At 39.8% G+C, this 22,672-nt stretch overlaps 1 protein-coding gene across 1 annotated transcript in view; it reads right to left on the minus strand.

The window, feature by feature from the left end:
* Positions 1–22,672, minus strand: part of LOC145998355 (LIM/homeobox protein Lhx9-like) — a 77,645-nt gene that overhangs the window by 32,549 nt on the left and 22,424 nt on the right. Inside the window, exon 2 of the mRNA XM_083134763.1 lies at positions 6,828–7,189. Within this exon, the coding sequence (XP_082990889.1) occupies positions 6,828–7,189 (362 nt within the window). The remainder of the gene's footprint in view (positions 1–6,827; positions 7,190–22,672) is intronic.

Below are 22,672 nucleotides of genomic sequence, written 5' to 3' on the forward strand. Positions count from 1 at the left end.
CCAGATGTTTGTGGACTAAACACCGGATTACTACACACTGAAATGAAGATTACGGCGCATCCACTGCCTACCAGTCTAACTCAGACTTGAAATAAAAATACGTAGATCAGCAGAGGGTCAATGAAAATGATACGCTAGGGGGATGCTTTATGAAAATTTACTTATCTGGGGGGAATAGCAGGCCCCCACCGAAATACTGTTGTAATGTGTAGTCCTGGGTGTACTATTTGGAAGAGAGGTTGAAATTTGTATGTCTTCAGAAAGTCGCCCATGGTGTCAATTAAAAAACAAAGAAATTGAATAATCACAAGAAAAGAAAAGCTCAGCAATAGATTGATTTGGTTTAATTTACTTCGCTTTTCTGCCACGTTTTACTTATCACCAAGGGCGCCCGCAGAGGAGGGCCAGGGGGCACTTGCCCCACCCCCATATATATATCTGGAAAGACTTTATATAATTTAAATTTTGACATTGTAGCTTGAAAACATGGACGAGCGATGCCGTGAAAGACAGCAGATTAGTGCCTATGCAAATTAGCTGGCGATTCTTTGTGAGAATTCTCTTAATTGGGGGAAAGTATCACCCCCAACGTTCCCCACCTTAAAGCGCTGCTGGCCCCCTCTCGCCGAGAAAAAATCCTGCGGACGGCCCTGCGAATCACGAAGATGAGGATGAGTGAAGACATGATGAAGGGACACTCGGAAATAACATCCATGCCCAGGCCGGTATTCGAACCTGGAACCCATCCATGGAGGTCGGCACTCATTAACACCGTAACTGCGAGGGAAATAGCAGAGAAATGTCTGGAAAAAGTGTGAAATTTATATAATTTATTTCGAGTTTTAGCATCGATCACTGAGAAATTCGTTTCCACTCATTATGGAAATGATAATTGGCCACGACGCGCGGACCGCCCTTATCCGCCCAGCGAACATATTATCGCCGCATCATCGCGATACAAGATAGCAGGATTCGCGCGGATCACGTGACAATGGAAGCAATCGCTGCCGCGCTCACCAGACGACGATGGTCGATGCCGGCGGATCCTCAAAAGGCCAGGCAGATAAAATCGGTCAACTGCATAATCCAGATTATATACGATTCGTTAGTCGGCGGCTGCTAATTGCCCCTGGAAACGGATCGGGCAGGTTGCTGAGGTAACCGGAGGCACATGTTCCTTCAATTAAAGCTCCCGTGTGTGTGATGTCGCATGGACGCCACTGCTTTTTTTTTCACCTGTGACCGCCACGCTTCTATGTAGTTATTAATCAGCTTGTTTTGCAGGCTGACAAGGCTTTATATATGATATATTTGAGCAGAGCTACCTTTTCTGTCAGCAGCTCTGGCTTATCTTGTGTCCAGCTTTAATGCGAGTCTCTCGCCTGGCTTTCCATAGCAGATTCGTTCTTCTCATAGCTTTTCTACCTCTACGCGCATGCGCAGGAACTTAGAGCACATTTTCTACGCAGAAGCTTCCATTCTAGCATCAATAATAATACGGTTAAGTCTACACATGATATGGGAGTATGAGAACTACAACTATCTCAGTAACGATTTATTGAAAACTTTCATAGAACCAAACTGATTCTAAAATCTAAAAGACGTATTGTTATTTAGAATTCCAACCCATACAATATCGCTATAAACTGCGCTTCTTGATTAGTTTCGTGACCCCGTAGGCCTATTGCAAATATCTATACAAGTGTTATAATAAAAGTACGGTCCCTTGAAACAAGATATGCTTTCAAAAAGTAGTTTTTATTATAGATTTAAGGTCAAACAATAAGTTGATAATAATCAAGGGTCCTGTGCTCGATACCCGGTGAGGGCACACTGCACAGTGCTTCCTTGGCAGTGAACTGCGTCAATGGTGGCATCTAGCGGCGTTCTTAGAGTTTTCTATCACGTTGCCTGTTGCTACTTTGACGTTGTAAACACAAACTTTAAGGTCATATGAAATCGGATGATTCCTTTTGATTTATCCTGTTAATGAAACGGGTTAATTGTGACGAACACACAAAGCAGAGATATTCTCGATTGAATCCCAAGAACGCTGGTTACAACTAGTGTTGCCCACGGGACGAGACGGGACAGGCTTTTAAAAATTCGAGACGAGACGAGATTGACCATGTGTCATAAGACAAACGAATATTTTCGAGACGAGACAGCATTTCCAGGAGACTCCACGAGACGAGACAGGCCAAAGTCTCGTCTCGTGGGCAACACTAGTTACAACCAACAAATAACCGTTACATTTCTTTCTATGCTGGTTTTACATAGTTTTTTCTATCTCTTGGGTTAATAGCGACGATGAGGATAAATGATAAAATGGAGGAATAGGCAAACAGAATTCGAACCTTGATATCTGACTTCGTAGAGTGTTGCTCTGACCACTCTTCCACGTGGGCCAGCTATTAGCAGGGGTCTAAGGGTTCCGGAGGTCCTTTCCTCCCCGAAAGACTTACCAAGTACTAAAATTAAATAATGGAAACATATACTTGTTTAGCATTTGTTGTTTAATCGTGGGTTATTTCCACCGAACTTGTTGGATTATATTGGGATCATACGACGTTTAATTACAGCCATAGACGATTTAAGCACATTACTTCCATGGGCGTATTTAGAGGGGGAGGTTTAGGGTTCAAACCCCAACCCCCAGAAATATCTGGCATGTTGGATTAATGGGAGTTCAGAAACCAAAATTTGTAATACACTTTCAGAAATTTATTCGCAGTTTCACAAAAATACAACAGGGAGACAATCCTGGAATGATCGAGCTAGAATTTTCAAACATTTTGAATTCTGAAATTTGAGCGCGACCCCTTCATTTTTACTTCTGCCGCCCTCTTTCCAGTGCTGTTCCTGGATCGACTGAAAATTCCCTTGTGATTGTCCAAAAATTCCTGTCCCAACTTTTAAATTCCCCCTTTATAAGAATTCAAACCAAGAACTTCAGCTTCGTAGCGCGTTACGTTCACTATCCTGCCTTCACCCAACGGTTCGATATAGAAGATACATTTAACCCATATGCGGTCCTATAAAACACATACTTGTATAGTGCATATTGGTTGTATGTAATGTTGTTTGGTAACTATAGGAGCAATATGAGCGTCGGAAAGAGGGATCGAACTGGTTCATAGAACCCCCCCCCCCCCCCGCCTCCCCCGAATTGACATCGTTTATTGCAAGGTACAAAATAGCAGAATGTTTGTTAGTTTTATTGCAAATAACAGAAATAAAGTCCATTGTTAATTAATTAATTGAGTTGGTGTTTTAAGTCCACTTTATGCACAGTAAGGCTAATCGGAACTGGACCTACAGTTTAAAGTGGGATCCGAACCACTATGTGCCTCCACCGGGTATCGAACCCGGACACCTTGATTACACTGCGCCATTGGGGAGGCTATAGAAACAAAATCCGGTTACTTAGTATTCCAACAGAATAACCAAAGCAAAACGGCGTAGATCGAAAAATTTAGGTTACAATACAGGCACCAGGTTACGTTTTACCATTTAATCCAAAAGAATAACTGGTTCCATAGTTTTCAAAATTCCAAAAATTAAGTTTTATGTGAATGGTCAAACGACATAACCTTTATGACTAAAATTTCTCTCTTACTTTTAAAGCTTTTTCTTGAGGTACCTAAAACTTAATGACAAAATATAATAACTGTGCATTTCAGTACACACTGCATGAAACGTACAATAATAATAATAAAAACAATTGTGCTGCATATTCACACTTCTGATGGATAGAGTAGAAAAATCTCCTCAAGGATATAAGGACAGCATTAATAATAATAATAATAATAATAATAATAATAATAATACGTTTGGAATTAATTAGTTTATGAAATTTTAAAATTTTACTTTTTTTACCTTTTTTTATCTTTTATGAAATTTTAAAAATTATTATTAGTATTATTCTTGTTATTATTTCTATTATTCAAATTTCTTGCGACTCCCATGGGAACAATTATGAGTGACTCCCCCCCCCCCCCCGAAATTCTTTCCTGCCTACGGCCATGATTACTACGTATAATAATATGCATAAAATATTAATCAGGAACTTTACTTTTCGCAAAAACAGAATCTAACATCCTTTTTTGTTATTCAATAAATGTTATATTCTCTATCTATTTCACATTAATTTCCTTTCCAGGGCAGTTGCTTTTATACAAAATTTGGCTGTCTTAACTATACGTAAGCTAGATAATGAATTCATGCTGTTATATTATTATTCTTATACCGTATTTTTACCTATTCATGTAATAATTATACAATATTACTTATTTGCATATTTTAATTAATTTTCTTATAATTATGTTAATTTAAATATTATTATTATGAAACACTTGTCCTATTGAAATATATTTTTAGATAGGTCCTGCCTGATATTAGGTGGCAGTACTGGAAATGGGAAGTCTAGCCGCGATAACGTGTTATATCTGTTTCTGACGTCAGCATGATATTTTAGTACATTGCACTGGCAACACTGCAAATACAGTGGATGGGATTAAGTGATGTCAATTCTCATATCGCCCTCAAGGGAAAATTATCTATATTGATGAAAACGGTTCGAGGGGAAACCGTTTAAATTTCAGAGAAAGCCCGTCTGGTGAAATAGCGGAGCACTTGTTAAAACAACAAGAGGCGACCAATTTAGTAAGATTTGCTAAGCGGGCGTGGAAGATATTGGGGGTTAGGGGGGAGAGAACGTAATGTAATTTAACCAAACGGTCCTTCCGCGGGTCTAGTTATTCCGGCCGCTTAACCAAGATGTCGCCACAGGGGAGACCTTGCAGATCCTGAGTCAATATGCCCATTACCAGACGCCAAAGGATGGGTAGGAGGAGAACACGGGGGAAAAAAGTAGCCCCCCCTTCTCCATCTTCGCTTTTCGCCGAGTTCGCATTATCATGGTTTATTCTCATGCAGCCTCCGTGTTTGCCTGGACCAGCGTAGCGTGAAGGAGGCAAACAACGAAGCTGCAGTGCGCAGAATCGGCGAACAGAGCTCAAACATAAAAAGCTCTTGTGCCGCCCCTTTCATGTTTCCCCTAACCGTGTTTTTCTCCTTTTTTCCCCCCAGTACTATTTGAACAAGCTTTTCTGCACACGACACTGAAAAGCATTACTTCATAAGACATGAGAGTGTTTTTTTTTATATAACTCCGCGCTTTTGGTTAAGTCAACTTTTTTCTTCTTTTTGCGCGTGCAAACTCTGAGTTCTGTCTGTCTGCTTTGTCAGTATTAATAAGGGTCGACGTCTGCTATGCGCTCTTAAGGGTATCTTACACCATATTATAGTCTGTATCAAGGCATTGTAAAACTTACGGAGGGCATTCTGGTCACGGTTATCTCGAGAACAAATGAATGCAACATTGTCTAATTTCACTTAAGTACTGAGAAAAAGATTCTCTACCGACTCATTGTTTAAAATTTCCGCTTACGTTCGTTTCAGCTTCGGAAAATAATTGATATTATTTGTCATCTTTTATGGACCAAAGCTCGCGCTCCTATACGTTGAAAGTTGGAGGAGACAACTGGAGTAAGTTACCCAAAGTTATTTGCTACGTCATTACTACACTTACACCACAGAACGGGTGGGAAATAATTTAGAAATGTAAACCCTTTGATGTAAAACTTGGAAGGGGAGCCTCCTCCCTAACATATCTTCTAATTGGAACACCATTCACAGGGTATGACTAAACGTATTCCACAGTGTTTCTTGTCTGGTGCTGCATACAAGAATTGTATACACTATTATCTGGTTACTGTTAACCAGAATGGTTGATATGCTATATTACCAGGACTAGTAACTTCATGAGCAAAGACTTCTCAGAAACTATCCATAAAATTATTACAACTGACTTAAGAAAGTAAGCTTGGATTTTGTATAAATGACAAAAAATTACGTACTTGTGAAAACAGTTTAATAATTCCAGACTACCGGCTGAAATTACTAAACACAAGAGAGAAAAACAATTATTGAGTGCTATTGTACTTTTATTTGCAACGTTTAAGAAACAACAAAGAAAAAGGGGAAGCAAATGAGAAACAGAGGACGAAAAGAGGAAGAGAATAAGAGATAATGAAATAATAATTCAGACATAGAAAGAAATAAGATAGATACGAAACACAAAGAGAGAGAAGACGAAACGAATGTGAAGCAGAAACAAAGAAAGAGAGAACAAACTGAAGAGAAAGAAAATTAAAGGGAAGAGCAAAAAGAAGAAGAGAAGGATTGAGTGAAGAAAGAGATGTAAAGATAGATAGAGACTGATTACATGAGGAAAGGAGGCAAACAAAATTAAAGAGAATCTAAAGATCATAGAAACAGAGCAGCCTAATATTTCGTTTACCAAAGGGAAAAGGACAGAATGAGAAAGATAGAAGAAACAGATGTGAATAGGAGGGAATCTAATGATCAAAGAAAGATAAGAGGTAAAAAAGGGAAGAGAATGAGAGAAAATAATAATTCAGAACAATGAATTGTAGAGATGCAGAATACAAATAATAAAGAAAGAGAAAAAAGGGAAAGAATCGAAGGTAGAAGGAGAGAAGAAAATAAAGAGGAAAAGAGAAACAACCAGAAGAAAAGGGGAAGGGATAGAAAGATTGAGAAAGAAAGGGAAATAGAGAGTGGAAAAGAGAGAGAGGGGAACACTGAAGGTAAGATAATGTAGTGGTCACAAATGCAGAGTAGCACACCTACAAGACCTGCTGGTAATCCTACTCATGTAGATCGATTTATGTTCAGTAAGCCCGAAAACAAACAACACAGCCTTGACAGCGAACTAATGTAAGAATTAACCAGGTACATACCAAGCGCAGGAGGCATCCTCATGGCGACGGGAAGGTCAGGTTCCGGGATCTTCCTCTTCCGAGGCCGCCCCTTCTGCACGGTGCCGACACCGTTGAAGTAGGGCAGCCTGGTGTCCGGACAGTCGGAGTAGCAGGCCTCCAGCTCCGTGACGCAGTAGTCGCTGTGGAAGAGGAGCTCGTAGTGGACCTTGCAGTAGATGAGCCCTTCCCTCATGCCGAAGTGGTCGCCCTTGGCCAAGGGCCGGTTGCAGGAGACGCAGGTGAAGCACTGAAGGTGGTAGACGAGATCTCGGGCCCTCATCACCAGCTCGCTCGCCGAGATGCCTGCTTGGCAGCGACCGCAGCGCTTCACGGCAAACAACCTGAAAGAGCACGATGCATTGTCTACTGTTAATATTTATCTCAGCGATAAATGCTCTCAAGAAAGTTCAAAATACAAACACCAATGTCTTACCAAGAGAAACTACTGTACAAAAAGGATTGACTTTAACGTGAGAAAAGAATCTACAAGGAATGTTGAAATTAACCTAAGAAGAGACACTACAAAATTGAAATTAACTTGAGAAGAGAATCTACAAAGAAGATCGAAATTAACTTGAGAATAGAATTTACAAAGAAGATTGAAATTAACTTGAGAAGAGAAGCTACAAAGAAGATCGAAATTAACTTGAGAATAGAATTTACAAAGAAGATTGAAATTAACGTGAGAAGAGAAGCTACAAAGAAGTTTGAAATTAACTTGAGAAGAGAAGCTACAAAGAAGATCGAAATTAACTTGAGAATAGAATTTACAAAGAAGATTGAAATTAACGTGAGAAGAGAAGCTACAAAGAAGTTTGAAATTAACTTGAGAAGAGAATCTACAAAGAAGATCGAAATTAACTTGAGAATAGAATTTACAAAGAAGATTGAAATTAACTTGAGAAGAGAAGCTACAAAGAAGATCGAAATTAACTTGAGAATAGAATTTACAAAGAAGATTGAAATTAACGTGAGAAGAGAAGCTACAAAGAAGTTTGAAATTAACTTGAGAAGAGAAGCTACAAAGAAGATCGAAATTAACTTGAGAATAGAATTTACAAAGAAGATTGAAATTAACTTGAGAATAGAATCTACAAAGAAGATTGAAATTAACTTGAGAAGAGAATCTACAAAGAAGATTGACATTAACTTGAGAAGAGAATGTACAAAAAAAGATTGAAATTAACTTAAAAAGAGTTACAAAGTTACAAAATAAGACTGCAGTAAAGGAAAAGTATTTGTACCTTTAGTTGGAAGTTGAAAAATGATCTTAGGAAAGACAAAGAAAATATTTTTTGAAATATAGATGTAATAGTAGGGGTTGCTAACAATAAACAATTTAATCTAATTAACTTCAAAGCAAATGAATAGGGGAATAGAGAGTGTCGTAATGCGAACCAAGTGTAAAATGCAGATTAGAACTACATACATAAAGATGTAATTAATGGGGAAAATTTAAGATAAAAATTATTAGACGGTTTAAAGGAAACAAGCTGAAAGTAGTAGAAATGAATGTGAAATGGTGAAGTAAGTCTGAGTGAATCCCTAACACAAGTAAAGTAAAGAAGTAGAAACTACCAATGTAAGCTAATAAGGTAGGTGAGCTAGTAGAAAAGAAGGCTTTCGATATGTAGAAATGATAGGAACTGTAAAATAAATAGTTAAAGGTAATAAAAAAATATAGTAAATGAAGCACAAAATGGCAGAATCAAAATGCAAGAGAAGGTGAATGAAACTAAGAAAAGAAACAGAACAATATGAACAAGAAAATAGAAAGTGGGAACGGGTAAAATCACTAATAAATTATAAAGCCAATGAAAAAGAATTGGAAATACTATTCAAATGAACTGAGTCGTAACAAAATTAAGCTACGGCCGCTATTGTGATAGAAGATCCACTTCCACTACTCCTATCAACACTCCAGTAGTGCACACTACTTTTCGACCTTTGTGGCAAAACAGGACCCTTCATAAGCGCGCGCGCGAGTGTGTGTAGGGCACAGCCAGCCACTTTGAATCTATGAATTAGTAAAGATGACGGATTCATTATTCGGCGCTGACGTGTTTGAGAAACGTTCCCATTTCCCTCCGTCAATGGCTGGCAGGCAGAAGAGGTACAACGGGGGAGGGAGACGTTGAAGAACCCAAGCGGCGACAGGTGAAAGACCTCTCCATCCCCTCTTCCCCGTAAGGATTAATCATATCTGGCATCTACTCGGCCCTTTAGCCCTCAGGGAAGGGCGTCATAACTGCATGCGAGTTCGCATTAAAGGCGAACATAGGGGAGGAAGGATTTCCACGTTTCAAGTACGTCACAGCTACGACTGCCTCATTTCCTAGCTGTTTTTGTATTTTCCTTGTGCGAGCTGTACGCTGTACGCATTACATAAATATTACTTTACACACACTTGCTCCTTACCTACAGTCATGTTAATATTGTATCCTCTTTACGTTTATATACAGATACTCTTAGTAATTGATCAGATATAAGAAAATTAGGGTACTACTTTCGTATAGATGTGACACCTATTTCGAACTTTTTTACATTCCTAACGTACTATTCTGCATTGCGGAACATTTCTTTAGGTGAAATAATGAATTTGTAACGAAAATAATGTATATTTCTTACATTTACGAGTACTTACTGTTATTCGTTATTTCGATTCTGTAACACACATTATGGCGATAGCGTACTGGTTCATCGCGCGTTGTGCGAGTGTTTTGTCGATTTATGCAGTGTTGCAACCTTGTTCACCGAAAAATACCTACTTGCGTGCCCGGATTTGAAATTATGCTAATACCTCGCAAACCATTGACGTTAGCCTCACAAACCATTCACGTTAGCCCCACAAACCTTTTTCCGTAAGGTTACGTTAGGTTAAGTTAGGCAAGCATAGTTTACAAAATTTAAGAAAAAAAATAAAAATACTTGACACGTCATGTTATAGTGAAAACACGGCGAGGTTTGAAACACTGACTACGGGTTTTACGTCATCTAACACACGGAACATTGTTCTCTCGTGCAGAAAGCATATGGCGGCAGCAGAAACAGCGTGTCGGACGGAGATTTTCGCACAAAACAAGATGCATTCGTATTAAAATGGATCAAAACTACATTCACGAACTTCCACATCGCTACAGAAAATGATTTGCGTAAGTACTTTCTCCTGTAAAAAGTAAGAAATCCGTCTCACCTATATGAAAAAGTTACCAAAATTAGATATAAGAACATTAGAAAATACGAAAATTAGACATAATAAGTATAGTCTAGCAATCAAATAAAGTTATGTGTCTGGTTCCTTTGGTGTCAAGTCTCTATATACCTCTTTTCCAATCTTTCACTTCCAACACAAACTCTCTGGGGTGTAAGGGGTGACCTTCCACATAGTACACCCAAATGTCAACCTCACTTCCACGTTAGTGCACCCTGGACTGAAGACTAACGAGGCTCTGGCGACTGGCCCCATGGCCAGTATAATTTTGTTTGTATTGTCCTGTTCTTTTGTTCTTATGTGTGCTGAGTGCCCCTTTACAGCCTCAGCTTTTAACAGAAGTCAGAACATTTTAAATTTTTAAGTTATGCAACGTTAGAGTTGTTATTTGTAATGGTAAGGGGCTGGCCCCCGTATAATGTGACGGGAGCAAAATAGCCTAAGTGCTGACGTTCCCAAAATTTTAAATTCAAATCAAATCAAACCAACACAAACTCCCCTCTTGCACTATTTCACGGCCTGCCTTTCACACTCCCATTCTTCCCTCTTCTTTATGTGATAAGAGGTGTTTACACTTTACGTTACACTATAAAGATGGCTCGGTTTGAGCATGATCACTAATTTCGCTGTCTTCTTCCCCCGCCGTTCTCTTACTTCTCACAGGTATTGTCCCCACTTGTTGTCCCGCTTCTTTTGTCAAAAAGGTTGGGCAGCAGTGTGGAAACTATGTAAAAACCTATGCATCCGAGACTGCAATACTTAGCTAAACTAATTGAAGATGTAGAGGGTAATGTGGAAAATAGAATGGACACACTTGGAGCCGCGGAAGCTCAGCTTGTAGACAATCTGACTACTACACGCGGAAGACCCGGAAGATCTTGACCAGTCGTTTCCATGTTTCTGCTCTTGAGGCTCACCCGATCTCGTATCAGGGTACCTGGGGGGTAGTGGCGACCGGGCATGATGCTGATCACATCATCCCAACTATGACCGAGATAAGAACATATGGAGCTCTACCTCCACGTCATGTGTTCAGGGCATGTGTGCACATGCACAGGGGTACCTTCACCTTTACCTTACACACTTGTAGTAATGTTACATCGACCACTGCTAAATGAGGCGAAAGATTGAAAGAATAAGAAACAGCAGTGGTCTTCGTCGAAAGTGTCATCCGAACATCGAAGAATACAGACCCAAGGTCCAGCTCAAATTTGTAAGTTGTTCGTTAGGACAAAAAAGGAGAGGGAAGGGTTAAAATGAAGAATAAAGAAGAGAATCAGAGATGATGGAGTAGAGGGAAGAATGTAAGGAATATCACTATAAACGAAGGGAGTAAATATTTGGGTTGACACGAGAGGTCAAAAATACTCTGCAATATTTGTTTGTTTGAATTGTTGTTTTTAAGTCCACTTTATGCATTTCTAGTGGGGCTGATCCGATACTTTGAAAATTGCAATAAATAAAAGTTGTTCAAAACACTGATCAATATTAGTGTATAAATATTATTCTCCAATTATATGCATCAATTTACCAAGAAATTTGCTTTAGAATATTCAAGAATTATATGAATGTTAAAATATATATATGTTACATAACCACAAGATCCAGTTTCTCGTGCAAAACTGGTGCAAAATAAAGTGGAAGTTTGAATTTTGCATAATTCCAAGGATAATTAGATTCCGCGAAAGTGACTTACGACATCTTTGCGGACCCCGTGAAAGACCAATATGCCGGAGAAATATCGGCTGGTATCGGTAGATGAATTCCAACCGATACTTTCCGATACCGATACATCGGCGTCGGTATCGGCTCAGCCCTAACAAATAGGTTAATCGAAACTGGACCTACAGTTTAAATTTGGACACCAACAACACACAGAAAACTAAATGCATCATATCGATTGATGCACCAGAATGCATCGATTGATGCAGTAAAGTGTGTTTTATGGCCTCTTCAAGGAATCAGATTCACATTTGATGCATTTGTGTGCATTTTTGTAGGTCGTCAAAGAAACACCGAAGTGCATCATTTGATTCAAGTGACGATTCCTTTCGGTCGAGATGCACTTCAATGCATCAGTTGATGTTCCTTGATGCGCCTTCCTGCATTTTGGATGATGCATTCTGGTGCATCAAAACGCATCAAAGTGCATCAAAACGCATCAACTGATGCATTGAAATGCATCTCGACTGAAAGGAATCGTCACTTGAATCAAATGATGCACTTTGGTGTTTCTTTCACGACGTACAAAAATGCACCCAAATGCATCAAATGTGAATCTGATTTTTTGAAGAGGCCATAAAACACACTTTAGTGCATCAATCTATGGATTCTGGCGCATCAATCGATATGATGCATTTAGTTCTCTGAGTGCATAACCTAATGTGCAACATTTGTGTAGGAAGTTAAGTTCAAAAGGTCATGACGAATTCGTAGAAGGTGGAAGCACGAGGAGTTGCCATTACGAAAAGAAGGAAGAAGATGAGGATTCCTAATATAACAACAGTAGACGGAAAGGAAAAAGAGGACATTGTAAAATCCGATTCTTATAGACCACAGTCTGACCTTCCTTTACATATTGTCCCCCCCTTTAACTTTGTTTGCTAACGAAGGCACTGTGCTGACACGGGGGAAAAAGCAACAATGGATGTTCGTTCAATATTGACAGGTGTTCCTTCTCCCACGAGGCTGTCAGTCCGTCCGCATCGCTATTAAACACCTTATCAGCCGGCACGCTGCGACTGACAGTCAGCCTCCGAAAGGGTCTGTATTGACAACGCGGGCGAGGAAATGAATATTGAATGAGGCGAGACGAGCAGAAACTTCTTTCTTGTGTGCCATTTCGCGAACTTCCTTTCTGGAATGTTATAACCTGCCTTACAGCCCCTGCAGGGACCTGTTGCGAAATGTTAGCCTGACCTGCGGTCTGGTATCTGTTGGTAATTTCAGGGACCTTAGAATTCAAGGCAAAAGGGAGACGTTGTTATCTGACATCTCTTACGTAGTCACACTAGGGCACTGTTCTCAGAGGAAGCAATACCATTTGGATCTTATCTCGAGAATACTACATACATTCCGATTTTTCACGTATAGAGTCACTCGGGGGACAACTTTTTTTTTTGGCGGTTTATAGCTTCGCGAAATGAAGGAGTGTAGCAATGAAAAGGATGTCAAATGAAAGCTACATGTTCTGTTATTGTTACCTATAAGTTTTATTACTGTAAGTCTTATAGCAAAAGAACCAGAGAGAAATAAATAGATGAACGTCAACTTGGGCAAATCACCCCGTGTTCAGGGGAAAATGCCCACCCATTAGTGTAAAATGCCCAATACAAGAAACAATTGTTGCAATACTTGACAACACAGCATTAACTGGAAGATTATTAACGTTGGTTTCGTAAACAAAACATCATTTGTACAGACAAGCATAGCGTTCCTAACAACATTTATTTCGAATTTACCATAGCCTCTTTTACTGTTTACATTTGTGAGAAATTGCAATGCACTTTGGACACATGGACTTGAATTTGGTCCATATTTCATGCATTCACATACTACAAGGAATACACTGGATCCAGTCACATTGTGGTCCTTTCTTATCATAGTAATGCCCATGGGCATATTGTACTTAATTTCTGTGGGCATATCACCCCACAGCTACAAGCAGAAAATTGAATCACTGGGTTGGCAACTCTGAGCACCATGCGGCAGTCTGCGATTCGAACCCGGGATCCCTGGTGTCGTAGGACACTCTGCCACGGAGGCGGGGCTAATTCATTGTAAAAGGCAATTTGTAGATATGTGTTTCCAAGCATAATACTTGCTGGTTGCTGCAGAAGAAGAGTCTTTAAATTCGAAATTTTCCACATACGTACGCGTATATCCCTTCATAACCCCTGTAATTTCATTCACTTTCCCTCAACATTTTGTTTTCTAGCTCCGGCATTTGAGAGGGGCTGAAACCACACCAGCCTCCCTTTGGGTACGCCCTTGGTTACATGTAAATGTGGGTAGGGATATGTAATCAATGTCATGCCGACCTGTAGAATTTTGGAGTTATGAGGATACCGAAAGAGCCTTTCACATGGTCCGCATGACGATTCGTATCAATGTAGGATCCACTTGATATATTCTCCATCCACTGTAAGAACAAAGTTAATGTAAACAAAATCACGCGACTTCTGTGTTAGTTCTGGTGTCTTTTTGTCCATGAATATGCTTGTCTTAGGTGTACAGCTCATAATCTAATATCCCACAACTTCAATATGACAGCTACTTTCAGTGGTATGGCTTCATCACACTATATTCCTACGCGCAAGATTTCTGCACAGCTGCCATTCGAACAACCAATAGGATTTCTCGCTTGTTACGTGTATTTGTTTACATTTATTTCATTCTTACAGGTATCATAGTATAGTATAATTTATTAGCTGATAATTTTTCTTCCGGACCTTTTCCCCTTTCATCAATCCTTTGACAATGGGCTTATCCATAAGAGGTGCAAGTGGAGCATTTGTCCCCTTCGAAAATTTGGCCTAAACTTTGTGTTAGGCAAAAATCTTAATATCGTTTCTATGACTTTGACAGCTCATTTGAGTAACAATTTTTGCTCAAAGATTAAAATTGTAGTTGTGTGCTTCTGGCTGCAAACGAAAATATACATTTTAAAATTTGCAAATAATAAAAAATGTCTTTCTTAGGGATGGTTGACCCCCTCCCTCCTTGGAAAAGTATCTAGATACAGCATCCCTGACTTGAAATGCATCTTGTAACAAGCAGTGCCTTCTTCGCCAGTATTCCAGTCAGTTTTCTTCTTCTTCTCTTCTTGATAACTTTGAACACTGTTATTTTTTTCACCAAGTCTCTTCAGCTTAATTTCAATTTTACTTTGCCTTTTCTTTTCACTCGATCCATCCTTTGCCATAGCCCCATTTCCAAAGCTTCTAGTCGCTTTTCCACGCTTCTTGGTAGCGTCCATATTTCTCCGTGCAACGCTCCACTCTACACAAAAGACTTCGTCTCTTCCTTAGTTCCACAAACACACACACACGACTTCATTTATTAAAGGCTTCCTTTCTCAATGCAATTCTTGCTTGGATCTCCTGATTGAAGCTCATGTCACTACTGACGATTACGTGTCTGAAGCTTCCAAGCTTTTTTTAAAACAATTATTTCGCCTTACACAATTTTTTCTTGGTGTAACCACTCTCTTTGTCGTCTTCAAATTTTTATTTGTTAATTCTCTTATCAACTACACCCCTAATTTTTTTTCTCGGTACGACCCAATATTTAATATTTATTTTTTATCCTTAGGATGACTTTGGCGGCGAGAAGAAAGGTGTATGACCTGATCTGGTAAGGAAAGGCCAATGTTATCATTTAGGCATTGGACTACAAAGGACTGAGGAAGCTACAATATCAAGTAAGTGAAATGTTAAACAATGAGTATAGCTTATCCAGTCACTTCTATTTATGTCAGATGTTATCGGTAGTCTATAAAAGCCTGCAGAACTCGAACTCGAGTTTCTAGCATAACGTGTAATTCCTCCTATCACTGAACTACTGATTCAGCTCTAGTTTTGCTTTTTTTTTTATTACTCTGGCCGAAATCGAGAATGTAGAGAGCTCTATTTTTGCTCCCTTATGTGCCTTAACCCTCGACGCAGATTTGTGTTTTTACTTTTCATATTTCCGTCGTCTCTCTGCTCCTTAATCATGACGATTAGAGAACACTCACCCAATCTCTGGTCAGGATTTGAATTCGTAACCTTCGGTGGCGAAGACCATCAGTCGACCACTGCTTCTAAATGTATTAAGCTGTTCTAATATTTTCTGATTTTCTGCATTGGCCTTTCGAATTGAAAGATATGTCAAACTCTTGGGTTGATCGTAGGATGACATCTCTCTTTTGGCACTCATTGACACCGGAAGATAGCGGAAATATATTCTCCACTGTTACAGAAGCTCGAAATCCGGGAGTTATCATATCCTCGCATCCGGAAGGATGTTCGTCCGTATCAGTTCCAGGGGAGACTTCCCCCTAGGGACATTCAAGGACCAATACCCTTGAATCCCTTATCATTCCGCTGTCCGTTGACTGGATTATCTGCACTCCTTCGCCACCATAACATCCGCTTGCTGAGACTAACTTTCGGCATCGTCCGAACATCCCACCTTCCACATTATCACATGAGCCCAGTGCTTGGTATTTTGTCATCAGGGATCACTGTGAAATTAATTCAGAATACGGAAGATAATCTTGGTACAGAGGAAAATTGTTAAGATTGTGAACCGAAAGAGCTCGCCACGAACAGCAAGAGATAAGTAACAAGACAAAAAGAGGATCAGAGACAGAGGAAATGTAGAGAAAAATAAGGAAAGAGCGTAGACACGGGTAGATAAAGTATAAGAATGGTAGAAAAAGTAATTAGATAAACAGAAAAAGAATAGTTGGCATAGGGGAAGGAGCTAGATAAATACTACATGTATGTAAGATTTCTAAAATGTCCCACCCTAATTTATCGATATGTATCTTTTACTTAGCAAGAACCCCTGTGGTCCAGTTTATATGACATCCGAGTGTCACGTGGGTGACCCGGGATTGATTCCCAGGAAAGGGTGCACTCAGATAACTAAATGCATCATATCGATTGATGCACTAAAGTGTTTTTTTTATGGCTTCTTCAAAGAATCAGATTCACATTCGATGCATTTGGGTGCATTTTTGTATGTCGTGAAAGAAACACCAAAGTTCATTATTTGATTCAACTGAGGATTCCTTTCAGTCGAAATGCACTTCAATGCATCAGTTCATGCGTTTTGATGCACCTTGATGCATTTTGATGAACCAGAATACATCTTTTTTGATGTTGCACGTAAACGTTTCGTCTGAGCTACATGAACTCTGTCGCTCAGACCAAACGTTTAAGTGCATCATCCAAAAAGATGCAGGAAGGTGCATCAAGGAACATCAACTGATGCATTGAAGTGCATCTCGACTGAAAGGAATCCTCACTTGAATCAAATGATGCACTTTCGTGTTTCTTTTACGACATACAAAAATGCACCCAAATGCATCAAATGTGAATCTGATTCTTTGAAGAGGCCATAAAACACACTTTAGTGCATCAATCGATGCATTCTGGTGCATCAATCGATATGATGCATTTAGTTTTCTGTGTGTGGTTTGAGGTGCGAATTTTACCTTCAATGTCCCTGCATGAAGCATTTCTGCGGCTTTACACACCTTCTCGTAAATGAGAACCTGGGGCCAAGCCCGGGGGACTAAACGAGACCAGGGTATGTTGTTAATCACACCACGCTCACTATCGATATCGAGAATGTGTAGACCCATAAATTCACACCCCTTTGCGAAGGTCCGTAGGCAGAATTCTATTTGGGGGGGCTCATTCCTTATCAGGAATCGCCATCTAAAGGCGAAATGGGGGGGGGGTAGAAGGTCTGAAGATGAATTTCTCAGTATATTACAACTTATTATCCAATGTATTTAGTTCTGCTAAGGAGGTAAAAATTAATTACCATAATACATTATTTAAATTAGATATTTGAAGGATTTCGGGGACCCCTCCCCCTAGCTACGTGCCTGCCTATGTGCTTTCATAGCACGGTGTAGTGAATTGTGGGAGGGGGGATTTATCCATCTGCTCGAAATGTTGTCCATTTTTTGAGAATTTAGAATAGAAATTTAGAATTCTTTATTTGATTTGGATTAGATTTTTGTTACTTGGCTAATCGCGACGATGAGGATGAGTGATGGATGATGTGATGAAATTGATTAAGGGACGCTCACGAAGATCAACCATACCGTATCGTACCCAAGGTATTGGGTAAGAAGTATAAAGTCTTAGCATAGCAGGTAGCAGAGATGGGAATGCTGAATAAGTAATCAGGCAAAGGTCGGGTGATTGACTTGGAAGGCGTATGTGGCATGAGGGTTGGAATTGTCAGGAGGTGTGATCAGTTGGCGAGAATACGAGAGAGAGTAAGGTGTGCGGATTGTGAGAGAGAAGCAAAGTGCAGAACTATTATTGGACGCTGGTGTGTGATTGAATCGATGTCTGACGGGGAGGTCAGACAGTGACATTTGAGAGGACAAGTTTAGGAAAGATCTTCATCTATTTGTAAGGCAAGTAATATCCTTTTCTAAACCAATCCATATCGGTTCAGTCATGGAGAGTATAAAACCCATATCTAACTTAAGTTAATTTCTATCGCCATTCCTTTCCTTTAAATGTAATCTCTTGCATTTATCACATTTAGGCCATGCGAGTGATAACCATCTGAGAGATGAATGAGAAATAACTACATCACCGAATTCAATCTAGAGGTTCTTGGTTCGATCCCAAATGCAGCATGGGAGTTGCGTTACGATACCCACGCTAGAATTCTAACCCGGTCGTCGTAGCGCATCGTGCTAGAATTTAGCATACAAATTTAGAATTTAGAGATTTAGCTTTTCCACATTCTTCCTAAGCTGAAATTGTTGCAAGAGGCTGAAACACACCTTTCTTCTCGCTCGGCACGAGCCCACTGCAAATCCCCTTGTTCTCTCCGACGTGAAACTGTTTCCTGCCGAGCATCCCCTTTGCCTTTTTTGTTCTTGCCTTCTCCCAAATAGGCATCGCCCCGCGGAAGATCCTCCACAAAGCGAACAAAAGAAGCGCCATTGTGCGGCAGATAATACGCATGAAATTCGCCCAGCAAGGCTTTTTAGTACCCAATGAAACGAATCTGGACAGTCGCCACACGCCAGCCTTCGGGGTTAGGGGCTGGCGATAGGGCCAGAAGAAGAGGAAGTGACATCATAATCTACGTCATCATTACAAGTACTCCCCACCTTTTTGGGGGGATATCGATTGCAGCTTGTTGCAATCTTTAATAAGGCACTCGTACGCGGAGACTATGTGCCTGATCATGAGGTGTCTATTTTTTTAATAATAAATAGGCTGTAGGTAAATTTCTAAGTGATGAGTCTATTACTATTGAGAGATATGTGAAAACATGGCTTGACCAGGAAAATATTTCCTCAGGAGTTTTGAGTTCTTAAATTAAAATCAGTATTTCATAGTGCTGAGTCTTTTTTTTGTGTGTGTGTATATGCGTGTCTGTGTGGAAAACTGAAAATCTGCGTGACATTTCCAAAAATTGTTTTTCTGTTTGTAGAATAAGCTTTCTTAAAAACCGAAAACCGAAAGTATAAAAAAAATTCAATGTACGAGGGCCGTTTTTCTTGAGCTGGCAAGTGTTGCAATACGTTCGTCTAGTGGTCGTGTGACAAATGATGAACGAGTTGTGCTCTGGGGGCACATTTTTTTTTCCAGTCAACTTGTAAATGCGGTTTCGATTTCTTGCTCTCTGATTGGCTGTTGGAAAGTTACGGTGCTGTGATTGTGAGAATATCTTCTTTGCGCTGTACGTTAGGTTAGGTTAGATTAGATTAGGTTAGAAAGCAGCAAATTTGCGGTAAAAAAAATAGGAAATAAAACATTCTCAAAATCACAGCACCGTAACTTTCCAACAGCCAATCAGAGAGCAAGAAATTAAACCGCATTCACAAGTTGACTAGAAAAAAAAATGGCTCTCTGGGGAGTTGTGCGATCGCATTTACGTTGGGTGTGTAAATTATTACTCCGTGAGACACACACACACACACACACACGCACGCACGCGCGAGCGAGCGAGATTAATTTTATTTTTGATTCACCTAGTACTACACACTCACATTCTCACACACTCACTCGATAGATGAATCAAGAAAATAAAGTCAACACCCATTTAACACCTTTTATAGATTTTATAAAAAAATCTGATGTTGTAGTACTTGGCTTTTTTTCCTCTTTTAGCTAATCGGGACGATGAGGATGAATGATGAAACTGATTGATTGATTTGATTTATTTTACATCGCTTTTCTGACACTCTTGGCTACTCGCAAATATGTGGATGAATAATGATATGATAACATTGATGAATGGACATTCACAAAGAACACGCATGCGCAGGAACTGGATTAGAATACAGGAATTTGGGTGGCGACATCAAGAAAGGCGCTCGGCCATCAACTCTGCTTTTAATGCAAATAAAAGTGAGCAAGTGAATACACAGCCCTTGTCTACATGCAGGGCGGTGCACCTGTTTCGTTCCACTAGTAGACCAGGGTACAGGGGTATTTTACACACTGCAAGTTTTTAGGAATGAATACAATAACCTCTAAGTTCTTAAATCCGTATGGTGACGCTCCAAGTCAAAATGCTTCCGTAAGTTTCTTATTGTAACCTCTGTTCCTGAGCCACTTTCTGCGTGTGGGAATGGTGTGTATGAATGTGTGCATGGGCGTCCGGAGGGGGGGGGGGGTGGGGGGGCAAGGAGAGACCACAGCCCTTCTTGAAAAATTAATGCGAAACTAAAAGCATATATTTAATACGTAGGTATAATTTCATTTCAGTCACAGTAAATTATGTTAATTATTGTAAGGGTTTTGCAGTAACATGTTAACTTCAAACTGAACGAGTGTTTTTTGAGGAGGAAACAGTATTAAGGGGGTGTCTATTCTCCACGTGTAAAAAATACTTTACTTGCCCCTCCCTGTGTGAATCAACTATACATATATATCAATTATGTCCAATCCTTTCCTCAAATGACATCTGCACTCTCCCTGCTTGAGGAGATTTAAGGTTTATGAAAGTTTACAGTTCAACACGAGCATTTCGTTAAATAACAATCTAAGAATAGAAATGACGGGTTTGCGATTTGAATTTTACAACATAATGGAAATAGCTGGTTCGAATTCCAGTCTGGGCATTGGTGTCCTTTGTAAATGTCCCTTCATCAATTTCATCATCTCATCCTTGCGAAGGTCCTCTCCGATGGTTTAGTGGTAACGTCGTGGACTTGTAAGCAAGGGGTCCCGGGTTCAGTACCCGATGGAGGCATGTAGTGGTTCGGATCTTACTTTAAACTGTAGGTCCATTTCCGTTCAGCTTATCTGTGCATAAAGTGGACTCAAAACAAAAAAAAAACTCATGGTCGCGATTAGCCAAAAGTGGGAGAAATGCGACGCTAAATAACACAAATCAAAAGAAAAAAATCGTATATAATAGAAATGGATAATGAAAACTAATTTTTGAGGCTTAATTATTAGTATTATTTTTTCGAGGATATTTCAGGGGAGGAGGGGGGCTTGAACGCCCAAATTCCTGCCTCTGGACATACACTTTCAGAGTATTTCAGATGGTGTTGTACAATCACGGCCGTTTCTGGATTGTAATGATCCTATTGTAAATCAGTGTAGTAGTTACAATCCATAAGTGTCCGTGACTGTACATGCTCAATTCCACCTCACAGCCCCAATCTGGAGCGTTATGTTACGTCTTCTGACGGAGTATATTGGAACTTCACTCTTTGCTTTATTCGACAACGCACCATTCGAAGCAAGAAGACGCAGTCACTCCTGAGGCCTTCCGCCCTCCCAGCAACCAGCCACAGGGTAGGCCGATCTAACTGCTGAGTTTATGGTGCTGGAAGGTGCTTTATTGTTGCAAAGCCAGTGATCATCGAAGCCTTTTGTTGCACGGGGAGCAATCATTGCAGATGTTTAACGCCCGAGGAGGCGGCATCCTTCATTGATACTGCTTTACGACGAGGTCCGTCGATGCGGTCAGTCCGCCAGAAAGGAACTGTCATATAAAACAAACACACTAAGGGCTCCTTTTTTTCTTTTATTATTACTTTTTTTTATCGTAGACTGGTTTTGGGGGGAACCGGTCCCATGCTTCCCCTCCTTGTTGCTCTTTTGTTTCGCTACAATAAGACGGAGTTAGCACTTCATTGTCCTGCAAACCGTCCTCTGCACCAACAACGTTCGTAAAGATGGCGAAGCACCAATTAAGCAGCCTCAACGTACAAGAGTGATAAACGAAAAGGGAACTTTAGGGCTCATTGCTGCAGAGGATCGCCAATCAATGTTTTTCGATAACACTATTTTTTTCTTCTTTTATTAAACGTTTCTTTCCGTGCTGTTCCGGAGAAAACACTCATAAGGTCAATAAGCAAGGTTTGGATGTTGATAAAAAGCAGTTTTTTTTCGAGAGGAAACCGACCTGCGTGGTGGAGTGGTTAGCACAGAGCACTATGGCACCAGTGGTCCCTGGTTCGAATCCAAGCCTGGGTAAGGGCGTTCTTTGTGACATCAATTTCATCACATCATCACTCATCCTCATCTTCGCGATTTGCCAAAAGTGTCAGATAAGCGAAGTTAAATAAAGCAAACCAATCAGTTTACGAGAGAGAGTTTGAAAACATAATCGTAATCCGTGTAACTTCAGTTAGAAACCGGCTAATATCGTTTTTCCTTGCATTTTTGGTCTTTTTAAAAACAATTTTTTAAAGTTTCTTAAGTACATTTTACTCTTTATTTATCAAAATAAAGAATATTATTTTTATAACTATTTTCATGGCAGCCATGTTGAGGAGGGAGCAACGATTTTCGAAAGCGTTGAATTCGATATTACCGTTTAAAATATTAAAATGTATTTATTTTTGCCAATAATTATGAATGTGGATAAAAATAATACATCTAATCAAACACTAAGTAAA

The sequence above is a fragment of the Lepisma saccharinum genome, chromosome 14 (genome assembly GCF_977018435.1).
Source record: "Lepisma saccharinum chromosome 14, izLepSacc3.1, whole genome shotgun sequence".
Classification (NCBI taxonomy): Eukaryota; Metazoa; Arthropoda; class Insecta; order Zygentoma; family Lepismatidae; genus Lepisma; species Lepisma saccharinum.